Source organism: Mirounga leonina, unplaced genomic scaffold (genome assembly GCF_011800145.1).
Source record: "Mirounga leonina isolate KUSES-001 unplaced genomic scaffold, KU_Mleo_1.0 Mir_174, whole genome shotgun sequence".
Lineage (NCBI taxonomy): Eukaryota > Metazoa > Chordata > Mammalia > Carnivora > Phocidae > Mirounga > Mirounga leonina.
The window spans coordinates 42,236,755-42,251,912 of record NW_023270451.1 but is presented as its reverse complement, the minus strand read 5'-3'; the positions used below and the strand labels follow the sequence as shown (position 1 = coordinate 42,251,912).

Below are 15,158 nucleotides of genomic sequence, written 5' to 3'. Positions count from 1 at the left end.
CCTTCTAGGAGACAAGGTGAAATAGTTGAAAAAAGGCAAGTCTTTGGAATCACTTATGTTAGGGTCCTGGCTTTTACAGTCTACTCGTTATGTGGCCGTGAGCAAATTGGTTGTTTTAAGGTTTGTTTTTCCACCAGTGCTGGGATATAATAAATACCTTCTTTCTCTTAGAATTATTTCATGGTATATATGAGATATGTTTAAATTTCTGGGCCTACAGAAGGAGCTCAGGAAATGTGAGTTGTCTTTGTGCACTTAAGAGACCTAAAACACAGCTGTAAACCTAAAAGGCAGTGAAAAAGTAGAAGGAAATGGCTATCATTAATCTCATGCATTTTGTTTTGTAAGAGATTAGAGCCAGCTCCTTTTTACCTTGAACCTACTGAGTTAGAATTGTGTAAAATTAAGTTACTGATTTAATAGGTTTTATTATCTAGTTTCTCCTGGCAGACTTCAGTTCTGTAGACATTAAATCCGAACAGCATGATATAGACAAGGTTAAAGTGTGAAATAGAAGATGAGGGAAATTTAATAGAGAGACAAACACCTCAAAAATCCTGAGGGCATCAATGTGTTATAATATAAAAGCTAAATACTCAATACTAAATCATCAAGAAGATGTTATATTATGTTTAAGGGAATTGTTTGAGAAGTCAGGGAAGTATATCTTTCAGAAAGATTTCTGTTATAATGACTAACATTTACAAGTGTTTGGCACTTAAAGGAATAAGCTTCTGCTATTTGGGAAGTTCACTTAGATGCAATATTTATTAGTCTTCTGCAGTTTTGGATAAATCAACTTATATGACTTTATTTCCCGTTTGATTGGCATGTTACTATTTTTTTTAACAGTCTGTCTCAAGCCAGCAAGTGTCCTTGAAACTATCCTAGAAGGCACTGTGGAATTATATATAAATATATAATTTATATATATAACATATAAATTAACTTATATGTAAATCTCAAAATATAACATATATTAAATTAAATATCTGCTATATGGATTGTCATATAATGCTATGGTTTTCTTCCTTTTCTCTATCTGGAAGAGATGCTAATGTAAAGAGAGAAGAGCAGAGTCTTATCAAAGCTGTGTCTACGCCAGTTTCTTGTCTGGGACTTTCTGTCCCACATTGGCTAATAAGAAAAAAGGCTACTTAATGGTTATGCATTTGCAAAAGCTATTGAGAAAGAGTTATGAATTTCCTTCATTCTCTTCAACCTTTCTGTTCCCATACTTCTACCCTCACTTGGATGCATATATGATTATTTATTCCCAAATATTCAACTATCAGCTGAATAGGTCTAGGTATTCGTTTCTTTTTATTATTAGTTTTACTTGGTTAGAAAATACCACCTTTTGTTTTGTAGACCTAGGTCTGTCTTTGGCTGAATGAGGTTTTCTTCTGTTATATCTTTGATTATTGGCTCTGTGTTATTTGTTACTCTTCTGGAACACCCATTTTTTCTTATGTTTTTGTCAGTCTTCCATATCCCTCACATTCCTCTTCTCTCTTCCCCTTTATTCTTTTTTTTTCTACCTACCGGGGTAGAAAGTTTTAAGGGTATCTGATCTGATTTTTCAACAATATTCAAAATTTTCAGCTTTTTATCACTTTAATAAGTCATTTGTTTTGCTGCTGCATTTCATTTCCTTATACAGTATTTACAGCTAGTAAAATAGCTCCATTCCAATTTCTGTCTCAGCCATTTCTCTTTTTATATTACATTGTTTTATCTTTCACCTCTTTTAGATTTTTTTTACATTATAAAGGATACAGAACAATTATTTATATCTGTTTCTCCTACTTTGCTCTTTCTTTTTACTTCTTGAATGCTATGTTTTTGTATCACATAGTATTTTTATGGCACATGTGTTCCTTTGTTTGCTTTTCCTCTTTTACTTATGTTTGGAGGTTGTATATCCTTGTCTCTGTAATTGGGGTGCTTATCTCTAGATTGGATTCATGGCCTCTCTCTGGTTCATCTGACTAGAGGGTGCTCGTGTCCTCCTCTTAGACTCTAACAGAAGATCTGGGACATGGCCCTATAGTATATTTCTGGAGGTTTTGTCTAAAGTGGATCTGCTAGTCTAAGGAGAGGTCACCTCATTTGGCTGCCTGGTTGTCTGATTTCTAGATGATCTAGCACAAGAAAGTTTCCTGCTCCCTGCAGTTCTTCCAAACTCAGTCTTTGTAATTGTGCCAATTTTACATCTCCAGATGTAAACCACTCCTTATGCATTTCCATCCCCACTGATGTTACATTGCCAAGAATTTCAGACCCAGAATAAAGAGAGAAAGCATGGGCTTTAGATGAGATGGACCAAGTAATTAGAGCAATTGAGCCCTTGTGCAGCAAGGGAGCCACCTTCTTTCATCTGGTCTTTGAAAATCCTTTTTTTTCCTGGGAAGTTTAAAGAAATCTCTCAAAATTGTTCTGTGTGGCTTTACTATTTGGCTTCTGATTGTTTCCATTTTTTGTAATGAAAATTAAATCTTTTGCCCATCTAGCGGATCACTGAGTAATATTCCTGGAGCACTTAAATTTGTATCCTATGTGTATGTGTGTATGTGTTGCAGTGGGAAGGTGGGAAAGGTATGGTAAGGTGTTTCTAGAGTTTATCTCACCATTCCTGTAATGCTCCCTTGCTTGTTTTAAATGCTCGATAATAGATTTTTTTTTCCAATGAGTGGATGAATGACTTAGTCTTCTTTGAGAATTTAAGATTAAGCCACAGTGCTTAACCATTTATTATTTTAATACTTTTCCCCAGTAGTATTTTTCCAATTAGATACATTGCAAAATATGTCCTGGAAATACCAGTTCCATAAAAAGTTCTATGAAAAAAGGGTTCCATGGACAAATCATGTTGTGAAATGCTGCATACTATCTTTCTCATAGAAATGTAATCAATATGTAAATATATTAAGGGCCTCAAGAAGGCCTGGAGTAAAAAAGCCTGGTTAACTCTTTTTAATTCAGTATTTCCCAAACTTATTTGATCATAGACCCTATTTATAGCCCATAAAACACACTTTGGGAAATGCTGCTCTAAGTTTTGTTTTTTTCTGAACATCATAGAGTACATTGTAGACTTTTTCCATAAGGCAAACTTCTAATTTTTAGATCATGGAGAGATGTAAATTATGACTTAATATGATTAGAATGTTCAGATTTAAGTCAGGAATTTCTAATTCAGATTTTTTTTTCCTCATTTGATGTTTTGAACAAGATATAATCTCAATAACTTTTTAAATGAATCTTCTTTTTAAGATTTTATTTATGTATTTGTCAGAGAGAGAGCGCTCGTGCACAGCAGGGGGAGAAGCAGGCTTCCTGCTGAGCCAGGGAGCTCAATGCAGGACTCGATCCCAGGACCCTGGGATTATGACCTGAGCCGAAGGCAGGTGCTTGACCGACTGAGCCACCCAGGTGTCCCTCAATAACTTTTTAAAAATATATGTTACTTCAGCCCTTAAATTAGTGTATTAAGAAAAGGAGATAAATGTTTTATTGGTTCACAGGGCTGAGAGAGCCTTCCATGCCATGATAAGAAGCATTTCTAGATTTCCCCCGAGCTCAATAAAAGAGACAGTTGCCCTTACTCATGATCTTGAAATTGCAAGTTAACCTAGGAAGTAAACCTGTAGTGGTGCAGCTTTTCTATCAAAATGGTATAACTGGGTGAAGTCAGAAAGCAAACCAATTTTATCTCTGTCTCAGAGTTTTAAATCCTTTGTTGTATTCCTACTTTGTCTTGAAAATAATATCTGACTAAAGCTCAAGTTGTCTTTTCTTTTGTCTCCTCATCATGTGGGATTTAGCCATGCTTTACTAGCTGACCGGTTCACTGACTGGTTAAGAAACCTACTTTTCTTTGGATTTGTTTCAGCAACTAATGCTTCCGTGCTTGCTTTACCTCTCCTTTCCATCCAAATGCTTTGTTTTCCCCTCATAGCTTTTTATAATTAGTAGGGTTTTTTTGCTTTGCTTTTTAAATTTACAGTTCAGTTTGTACCAATTTAGGAGATATTTTTTAAAAGAAGAGCCGTGTTTTTTAGATGCTTTTTTGGGGGTGGGGTGTTGGAAGGTGGTAATGAGAAGGGACGGTGGTAAAAAAGCCCAGTGGGTTTTCAGCTCCAGGTTTTCCCACTGGCTTATAAATCTGAGAGAGCCATGGATTTGGAGTAGGTTTGTCCAGCAAGTTCCAAGTTCCAGTTCTTGGATTTTCCCTACAACAAAGTGTCCTATTCCCATACTTCTTTCTGAATAAGGCTAACTGTGGACCTCTTCGTCTTGTTCCCTAAGATATCCTTTGTGAACCCAACCATCCCAAATACTTCTGTAATTTTAGAATTAGAAGTGATATCTAGAAACTATTTAAACATTAAATACTATGAAAACAATATGACCAAAAAAATACCCTTTCAAGAATTGACAGAGAAAATCTAAATAAAAGATAATCAACTGGGTGTTTATAGTCACTGCAGAAAATGAAATTCTAACTTTTGTTTTATCTTCCACAGACAAGCAACAGAAAGGTGAATTTGCAATAGATGGTTACAATGTCAGAATGAATAACACTCTCAGGAAGGATGGAAAGAAAGATTGCTGTTTTGAAATCTCTGCTCCTGATAAACGCATCTATCAGGTTGGAGTTTTTGTGTTGTTTTGAAATTAAGTTGATAAAATGTTCTGATTTCATTTATAAAGCCATTAACATTTTGTTAAAACAACTCTCCCTGACATGTTTAATAATAATAAAAGATACTGATTTTATACAGTGAACATTCATATAAGAAGAAACACATTTTTTAAAAAAAATTTCAGATTAGTTGTGATATCTTCTCTTGAAAGGGAACAAGCGAATATGTAATTTATCAGCTACTTCACGTGTTGCGTTTTATATCTATTTTAATAGCACTGCGTGATTTCTTAAAAGAATTACATAGCAGAAAGAGTAAAATTATCAAAAGAAAAATATCAGCATGTTTATGTATATTGTCTTGCTTAGGGTTGTGGGAGAAAATGAAGGTAAAGGCACATATCAGCTCTGTGATTCAGGAGCTATCAGCTCGCATCGATATGGAATGTATGTTTAATAAGTTTTAAATATCTGAGATTGCAGTTGAAAGCCAGTTAATTAAGTTGTCAGGTAGTGTGTTGGAATCTGACAAGAACATTTTTAAGAAGACTGTACCCGGCAGTCTGAAGAAATTCATGGGTGTCTTCTAATTGTCAAGGGCAAATTTTGTTCATCAGTTCTGGCTTTGACATTGATGAAGAGAAGCAGCTTTTTTTCCTGCACAGCTGCCAGCTCCTGATCAGAGTTTCAAATCCATCATCCTCTGCTTCAATTACGTAAATTTGTCAAAATTAACTGTACATTATAAGAAGCATCCTTGCAAGAAAAGTAGTACTAGACATGAAAAGAATTACTAATGGTCTTAAAGAAGTGATAAGAATGCGACCTACCTCTCCTTTCCACTGTGGTGAATTTTCTTATTATTGTTTATTTTTTTGTTAGTTCACAGCAGCTTCTCCCAAAGATGCCGAAGAATGGGTACAGCAGCTGAAATTTGTATTACAAGGTAAGAGCAATCAATTGAACTAGTCATTGCAGTCTTTAAATATTGAAGAACTGAACGAATTTGGATTTGCATGTACGAAAGATTATCGACTCCTATGAGAATGACCAAGGGAACGTGGTCGTTACTAATACAGACTGTTCACTTCAGATTTATAAAAGTGTTTTTTCTGTAAGTACCAACTGGCAACTTTGCAATTCACATATTTATGTAATAATCAGTTTTTGAAAATGACTCTATTGGGCTGCATTTGTTTAGAAAATAGGGTTTTGAAAACCTCTTTTGCATTCTCAAAAAATTTGCCTCGTGCAACATATTTTTCAGATATGGGATCTGATGTTATTCCTGAAGAATATGATGAAAGAGGAGAATTATATGATGATGTTGACCATCCTCTACCAACCAGCAGCCTACCAGCAAGCAGCCAACCAACTGATGATGAAATTTATGAAGAACTTCCAGGTATTTATCATCTGGTGATTCATTTAAGGATTTTTAGGGCTTTTTCCCCGCCCCCCCAATGTCATATATCATCAAGGTGACAACTTGAGTGGAAATGGTGAGCTATTAAAAACAAGGACAAAGAAAATCCTCAAAACTCTATTTTATGAAAAGGGTTCTGCTGGAGGTATTTCAAGTGAGTGGATGTACACTTATGAAAAGTGAGTGGAATGTTAAAATGGAGCAGATATAGTCCTAATCTCATGGGACTTTTGGCTCATTAGCATTGTTTATGCTACATAATTTTTTAATTAAAAAATTGACTTGCCTTACAGTTTTTTCCACCAACTGACACATCATTTTTTATTTATATATCTTGGAACTTTCATTAACCAGAAGTTCTGTGCACACCCCATATGTCAACAACTTCTGCCTCATATATTCCTCTTTGCTGTGGTGTATTGCATTGTCTTGGAGAAATATTGTTGCACTATGAACAAAGGCCTTTTGAGGCTTGAAGTTTTCTCACTTGATATTTTATCATCAATATGAATAAGGTTTCTTATTCTACATTTTTAGGCATTGTGTAGTGTTTATATGCCTCAGTATCTGTTACATAACATAAAATTAATTGTCTACTGGCTATTTGACTTGTATTTTTGAGGGTCAAGCTAAAACAGAATAGGTATCACGAACTTAGGATACCTAGAATATGAACACATTCAGGGAATCATTGCCTTACTAATACTATAGGTTGAAATGAACTTTTTTTCTGTCTATTAAAAAATCAGTAGTTAGAGAAGAAAAAGGGATTATGAGCAATGTGAGATTTAACCAACATCTCATGCAGAGAAGTTGTTTTTCTCTGAATAGAATGATTTTTTAAAAGATTTTATTTATTTATTTGAGAGACAGAGAGAGCATGAACAGGGTGAGGGACAGAGGGAGAAGCAGACTCCCCACTGAGCAAGGGGGCCTGATGCAGGGCTTGATCCTAGGACTCCGGGATCATACCCAAGCTGAAGGCAGACACTGAACTGACTGAGCCACGCAGGGGCCACTGAATAGGATGATTTAACAACATAGCATAAACCTTTAAAATTGATTTCAAAAATACTCAAAATGTTCCAAATTAACATACAAATATCATTTTCAGTGAAGTCAGTAAAGCATAGTAATAACTAGCACGTGGATTTTAGAGTCATAAAGTTTAAATTCTGGCTGTCCCATTTACCAGCTCAGTGACCTTAAAAGTTGTCTTTTCCTTCATCTGTAATTCTTCATTTTCATCTATTAGAATTCTTTTTTTTTTCAGTCAGTAAAATGGGGATAATATCATGGTGGGGGAATGAGCTCTCAGCACACTGCTTGAATCATGACAAGCCCACAGTAAGTTGTAACATCATCATTATTGTATCCAGTAAATTCTTGCAAGTGCTTATATGAAACTATAAGAATGGTTTTCTGATCAAGTAAGAATTAATGATTGTAATGGTATTATAAATTCAAGTACTACAAAAAGTACTCACATATGCATCTACATACTGGCACTACCCTAGAGATGATTAGTCTAAAAGCATAATTTTGTGGGGAATAGTAATCTGTACCTTTTTATTATTTTAGTGGAACTATATGTTTATAGCCCCTTCCTTTCTGATTGATCCTAGGGAAATGGCATCTGCCATAGTATTAGTTATCCTCAAGTTGGGAAGAATATTTTCTGACCGCTTGTTTTTAGTCACACCCTATCGTTAACACATTTATTTCATTTTTAAAAATGTTCAAAAGGGCTTGCGAGAATGTATACCGATGTAAAACGGAGGAAAGTGGTACCTTTGAATGTATTATTGTCATACACCTTTTATTCCTTTAAAACCCTGCAGTGAATGGGTTACATTATAATTGTTGAATGTTGAATTGACTGCTTGTTAAGTTCTGTGTTTCTTCAACTGGACCATCCCCTATCCGCCACTCCGCCCCCCACCCTCCAGAAAACTATCAGTCAGGAGTGAAGATTGAATATTCGTAGTCCTCTTCCTAACAAAGGTCCAGGGAAGATCTCCTTTAAGTAGCTTGAAATCTTAAAAATATGAAACATCTTTTCTTTTCCCTCACTACAGATGTTCTACTTCATCCCTTTTTTTTTGGCCTGGGGCCACATAATTGTTGGAAATAACTGGTTACTCTTTAAGTGGTCTTACTTCTTGCTGAGGTACTGGAAGAAATCTAAGCTGCTCTGGGATTCCTTGCCCCTGCCTGGGATCCCAGTTGCTGTACAAAGTGATGGAGCTTGATAGAGCCTGCAACTGTGCCCCTGGGAAGGAAGCTGGGCTAGGCAGCTGTGGAATGTCTCCTTCTTCTTTCTTCCCCAGTGTACCCGAGAACCGCTTCAACATCTGCACAGCTCAAGTCTGTCGAGTCTGAGCCAGCCGCTACAGAGGGGATTTTTCTTAGTGAAAGTCCTCAAGCTGTCTCTCAGAGTTTGTTGAGGTTTTGTTTGACGAAATATCTAAAACTAGGAAGTCGCTTTTCTTCCTTTAAAAAAGGATCTCTCACTCAGGATGAGCATGGAGGGAGTTGCTTTCACTTCTGTGAGATATGAGTACAATTTTAAGAGGAGGGGAGGACAGTGGAAGAGCGGTGAACACATTCACAAACTGTTGCTATTTTTCCAGTTCTGTACAAAGAAGGACATATCTCTGAGGTCTGACTGGTTAAATTCCAAGAATGAATTAATACTACCATTTCACCACAATTTTCTGTCCATTCTATATAGTTGAAAACTAAGCCTCTTAGTTGAAAGATGGAGCATACAAATGTGTTTGAAGGAAAATCTAAGTATTCAACGTCACAGAGTTCTTTTTCTGAGAAAGTAAAGCTCTTACCCTAATGAGTATATATTTTTGAATGTAAATAAACCTGAATGTGTTTAAGTCTTAATAACAAGAAGAAAACGTTGCTTAAAAAATCGTATTGCGAAATATCCCTTGAAACGTTGAATTCTCTGGGAGTGTGAATGGTCTCATTGTGATTGTTTTTCAGTGAGGGTCTTCGAACTTGATTACAGCAGCTTCTCTTTAATTTCTTGTTCATTAATTTTTAAGTAGCTTCGCCAAAGAATAAGAATACATTCTTTGTGCGTAGGGGATTTATGCATATGTACCAAAGAGTGGAAAGAGGGCCATTTCTGGGGAGTAGGAAAGGCGTCTGGCTTTTCTTCAAATACACTAATGCTTTGACATCTTTTATGTCTTGGCATCTCCTCGCCTGGGCCACTCAGGTTTGCTCACATGGTGATACTACTGTGGCATATTTGTGTTGGCACGACTTGTATGTTGATCAAAGTGTGTTAGACGGTTTCATAACAGTCATGAGTTCATTCAGCTTTGCACAAATTTCAGAAGTCGGTGCTCGTTTTTTCGTTAGAAATACAGAAGAACGGTTTTGTTTGATTTTTGAATCTTGAAAGAGGAGAGCAGTCCTTGGGGAATGGCTGCAGAAATCAGCCCAGCTTGCTCTTCTAGTTACCACGTCACTTGATTCCCCCCCGCCCCCCGCCCCAAAGTCGGGAAATTGTGCAGCAACAACAACAATAAGACTTTTTAAAGAGATAGACTGAATAGAATCGGCCCCGTAACAAGAGTAGTAGTAACTGCCCGTCAGCCCCTTAAATCTCTAGCTTTCAGGGGATTGCATTTGAAATTCTTCTGCCAAGTGGACTGGAAGAGAGAGGGCAAAATAAAACAGGAAGACAAATTTCTAATTCCATTAACCTATTTTTTAAGTGTTAATTCATTTTTTTTTTTTCCATAATGACAGACTGAACTATTCTGAGCCAGAAACAAAGGATGTTTTTATCCTTTGGTGATTCAGATACATTTTAAATGTATTCATTCCAACTGTCTGTATCGAAAATGGAATATAAAGTAAAATGCAGCTGTAAATTTTTTTCGGTGAAAACTATTATGTATACGTAAAAAAGAACAGCATTCCATTCCTTAAATTTTGAGCAGTCTCCGGCAAGTGTATACGAATGCTAACTTAATCAGTGAGTGGTCACAACCCCCCTCAAAATACATTTTAGCTTTATTTTCCTACTGAATCATTATCACTCATAGTACCAAGTTAATATCAAGATTACAGGGGCTCTGGAGTCTCTGGTATTAACATCATTGTAAGTGATGGTTGGTTCTGGTTTCACCAAAGAATTTTTCTCATTCCTTCTTTGGAATGCAGTGGAAAGATGCCAGCTGACTTTCACAGAACCACATATATTCAGCATTTTAACATTGTTAGTCCAGGCAGCCTCCTGGCATCCTTTTCTCTTAAACCGTGGTACTGAATTGTAAAGTTATTAAATGTGGTGATACAGTATCCTAATACATGATATGATAAGTATTTTTCCCCAAATAGATAACTAGATTAGAGTCAATTTTGGGGTGGTTTCAGCTCTGAACTCTGCTAAGAGGGTTATCTGAAGCTCTAGAAAATAAGGGAAATAGCTATAAATTAGGGTCCCTGTGCACATCTGATTGTTTATATTTTTATCTTTGCTGAATATAAATGTGATTTTAATATTGTTTATGTTGTCTGTTGCATAATACGGCATGAAGCTTTGGAATACAGGTGTGCCTGTCATGCAGCTGTGCCTGTCATGCAGCTTTTCTCTATCATTGGCATTGCAAATAAATTCATTCCAAGAGATGGTTTGACACATATTAAAACCCAAAATACCTGTGTGCATGCAAAAAACATATGTCTGTCGGTAGAAAGATAGACTAACCCGTTTTTGCAACTTGGAGCTACATCAGTGGTTTTCAGCCATCAGAGATTTTGGTCCTCAGGGTACATTTAACGATTTAGTGTTCGGAGGCATTTTGGTCGCCACAACTGGGTTGTATATGTGTTACCAGCATCAGGTGGGTAGAGGCCAGGGATGCTGCTAAACATCCTATAGTGCACAGGACAGCCCCCACAACAGAGAACTCTCTGACCCCACATGTCAATAGTGGTGAGGTTGAAAAACCCTGCACAGGAATGTAATAGACAGCTTTTGGTTTATAACCATATCTCTGGAGTGATAAAAACCCATACCCATGCTCCATATATGAGTTTATTTTTGTGGACAAAACAAAGGCTTCCTTACATAGATAAAACTAGGATTACGTTCAGTGGTTCTGGGTCATAAGGGACGGGCCGGACTTGCCTGTCACTCTTTCCTTCAAGGGGTTGAACTTCTGTCAGTCTTAGAAGAATGAGAAAACCACGAAAGAGGAGAAAGGAAAGAAGCACTTCCTCTATTTGTGTGAACACGCTCTGTGAAGGAAGAGTCTTTTTTGCTACTGTATGTGTGTGTCTTCCTTGTACAGAGACATGGCTTCTAATATTCTGATGAGGTTGCTCTGCCGTGGCCGAAGTGAGACCAGTGGGTGAGGGTTTGGATCTTCGGAAAGGGAGTCAGGGAGCCGGGGAGAATATAGTCTCCAGCAATTCCAGGGCCACCTGAATTTTGACACCTCTGGGACTTCTCTCCTTTCTCCCTTCTTGGGCTTGGACTTTGCAGAGCTTCATGGGCTTGAGATGGTGGGAAGGCTGTCTGTCCCTGGAGGTGGGCAGGGAGGTGCTGAGGCAGCCCCATGAGGCAGAGGGAGGATGGCTCACCTGAGTGTGCTTCCCAACAAGCCACGCGGGGTGCTGCTTCCTTATTCTCTGTCCATTTCCTTTTTGCTCTTGCTGAGTTTTAACTTGCAAATCTTTATTTTCAAACAGTACACGCTCACTGGAAAAACCTTAAATACTGCTGATGTGCACAAAAGAAAGTACAAGTCACTCACCCTCTATTCTACGTAAATGTGAACAGTTTGATATGAATCTGTTGTCTTTTTTTGGCCCATTTACAAATGTACAAATGCATATAACCTTTTAACATTTTAAAAATAAGAACCTTTATTTCATTTACTTGCTTCTACTCTTTCATTTCCTTTTTACTTTCTTCGCACTATTACTTTCTTTCTTTATTCATTCTTTTATTTTCCTCCTTTCCCTTTTCCATTGCCATCCTCTGTTTTCTCCCTTGCTTTCATTTCTTCCCTTCCATAAATATTCTTGAGCACCTGTTCTGTGTTAGGCGCTGTACCTAGGTGCCCGGAAGCCGCTGCCCTTCCTACCCAGGCCCTAAATGGGTGTGGTTGCTCCTTCCCCTTCCGGCCCAAGCCTTGACTTACTACTGCACCCTCGATCTCCTGTGCCTATTTGTGTCCTGTGTATATACGCCCTTTTCACGTCGCATGAGTTTGTTGTATTGGCTTTCCTGATAGAGGAATGCGGTCTTCCTGGGGATCATGTCAGCACTATTGTGACGCCTCTCAAGCCGTCCTCCACTTGCCCTCTTCCTCTCCAGCTGCCTCTTCTCTTCGGGCTCCACCCCTGCCCTGCACACACTGAATGCCTTTCTTTGTATCTGTGGCCACTTAATTTGTGGTGATAGAGAGCAAGGGCTTTGGAGGCAAACATACATTCTGCACCTCACTCGGTACTTTAGCCAAAAGAAAAGTGAATACAGGGGAAGTGGCGATGTAAGAAACAAGAATGGACATAGACGTAGGTAAAATACGTCAGCAACGTTAACTATGGATTACTTTATTTTTATTGTTATGTTCAGTTAGCCAACATATGGATTACTTTTATATGAGCCTTTTCTTCTAATTTAAAAAAGTAAAACCAAAGTTAGCTAACAATTAAAAAATTTAGCTGGGGCAAGAGGGGCAGGGAGTGAAAGCATGCTAAGTGTTGTTCAGGAGGAGAGAGGAGAGAAATACTGAGAAGTGTGGTCTTTGTTAGGAAATGCATGATAAATTTCCAAGTGAGTACTAAATAAATAGGAATGCAATCCTGAGATTCCCAAAGTAGCCGAAGGGACATAAAAGGTGATCACAGAAAAAAATTTTAAATCCAAAAGAAGGCAGGAAAAAAAGAACAAGGAGCAAAGAGACAATATGGTAAAAATAAGCCCAAATGTAAAAGTAATTACAATAAATAGAACTTGATTAATTCAATCTAGTAAAAGACAAATTATCACATTGGATTTTTTTGAAAAGATTTTTTTTTGGTGGGGCAGAGGGAGAGGGAGAGGCAGAGGGAGAGGCAGAGGCAGAGGGAGAGGGAGAGAGAGAATCTCAAACAGACTCCCCACTGAGCGCAGAAGCTGGCCCAGGGCTCAGTCCCACGACCCTGAGATCATGACCTGAGCCGAAATCAAGAGTCGGACGCTTAACTGAGAGTACCACCCAGTCAAAATCCTCGTTGGATTTTTTTTTTTAATCTAGCAGCAATCTTCTTAGAGGAGCTGTTTCTGAAACAAAACCACATAGCAATTTTCCAAGTAAGGGAATGGAAATAAATAAACCTGGCAATCCTGTTCAAACAAAGCTACTGTCTATGTTAACACTAGACAATGTAAAATTTAAGGCATAAAGCAATAGTAAGACTATTACATAAAGCAATAGTAAGACTAGTAAGAATGATACTACATAATAATAGTAAAAAAAGATAAAGCTTAAATGCAGCTAACTGCATAACCTTGAAATCTGTAAAGCAAAAACTTATTAAGACAAATTTGACAAATCTTCAATTATAGTGGGAGATTTTTAATATACCACTTTTAGAAACTGGTAGACCAAGGAGGTAAAAAATTAGTAAGTGTATGAAAGATTTGAACCAAAAAGAATTGATGAACAATCTAATCTATCTAAAAATTCAGTACATATAGACTATTTATGGAAATGGGCCATATATAAGTTCACAAAATCTCAACAAATTTCTATGAATCTATATCATACAGACTGTGTCCTTTAACTGCAATGAAATTTAATTAGAAACCAATACTAGAAAGGTAGTTAAAAATACCCAAGCCCCTGTGTTTGGAGGCTGAAAAATAAATTTCTGAATAGCTCATGAATTAGAAGAGGAAATCACAATGAAAATCACAAAATATGTAGTTCTGAAAGACAATGAAAAGAGTACAAATAAAAACTTGTGGCATGGGTCTTAAACTCTCTAGTTAGAGGGATATGGTGGTGAGTAAAACAAATGAGAGAATCCCTAACGAACTGGAGATGAGAGAACTATTAAAGAAGACGGAAAAGACTATAAAATAAATGAAATGATTAAAGAGACAAAAGAAGGAGAGGAAGTTCTAACAAGTGATAAGGACCCTATGGAAAAAGATCAGATTTCTTTTTTAAAAAAACAAATAGATTCATTATAAATTATTGATGATTTGAATCATTTAGCCACCAAATTCTAAGTTTTTGGACACACATATTTATTTTTACATTGCCTAGGGAACCATTAGAATAATTATTAGAATAGCCTAGAATATAATATAATCATTATGAGAATCAGAATTTAAAAAAATTTGAACCAGAATTTATGCAAATGTCAGCCACTCTCGTCAGACTAAAATGCTGACATTTATAAAGCAAGAAGAAAAATCACACTCATGGGCCTCGGCCATTAAGAATTTTTTTTAAAGATTTTATTTATATATTTGAGAGAGAATGAGAGAGAGAGCATCAGGGGGTGAGGGGCAGAGGGAGAGGGAGAAGAAGGCTCCCCTCTGAGCAGGGAGCCTGACACTACCTCGGGCTTGATCCCAGGACCCTGGGATCATGACCTGAGCCGAAGGCAGACACTTAACTGACCGAGCACCCAGGCGCCCCAAAGATTTTTCTGTGAACCTTAGATGCAGAATTCTAAAACTGTGCCAGAAGGTGAAATATTCACATTGTAGGTTTTGTATCTGTACGTAACTGAGTATTTTATCTTTTAGCACCAAGAAATCTCGAGAATTAGTTTCAAGATAGAGCTTCTAATCACCTTTGTATCAGCCTTTTTAACTGGAGTCTTCATTCTGCAGATATGATTTACTTCCCAAGTAGAATATAAACAGATAAGAGGCTGCTTTTGTTTTTAATTCCTCCATGCTTTCAGAAGATAGAATATGATAAAGTTTGTAGTAGCTTCACAAAAATGTATTTACCTTGTTAAGTCCCAGAAAAAAAAAATATCCACATCCATATACCCACATGAACACACATATCCATAGAGACAGACTGCAGCAAGAGA

The 15,158-nt window shown here is 37.1% G+C and overlaps 1 protein-coding gene across 2 annotated transcripts in view; it reads left to right on the top strand.

Annotated features, from left to right (window-relative positions):
• SKAP2 (src kinase associated phosphoprotein 2) overlaps window positions 1–15,158 on the top strand; it is a 165,974-nt gene that overhangs the window by 104,049 nt on the left and 46,767 nt on the right. For both annotated transcript variants that reach the window (XM_035020786.1, XM_035020787.1), the window contains exons 7-9: window positions 4,530–4,654; window positions 5,531–5,594; window positions 5,916–6,053. In XM_035020786.1, coding sequence (XP_034876677.1) covers window positions 4,530–4,654; window positions 5,531–5,594; window positions 5,916–6,053 — 327 coding nt within the window. The remainder of the gene's footprint in view (window positions 1–4,529; window positions 4,655–5,530; window positions 5,595–5,915; window positions 6,054–15,158) is intronic.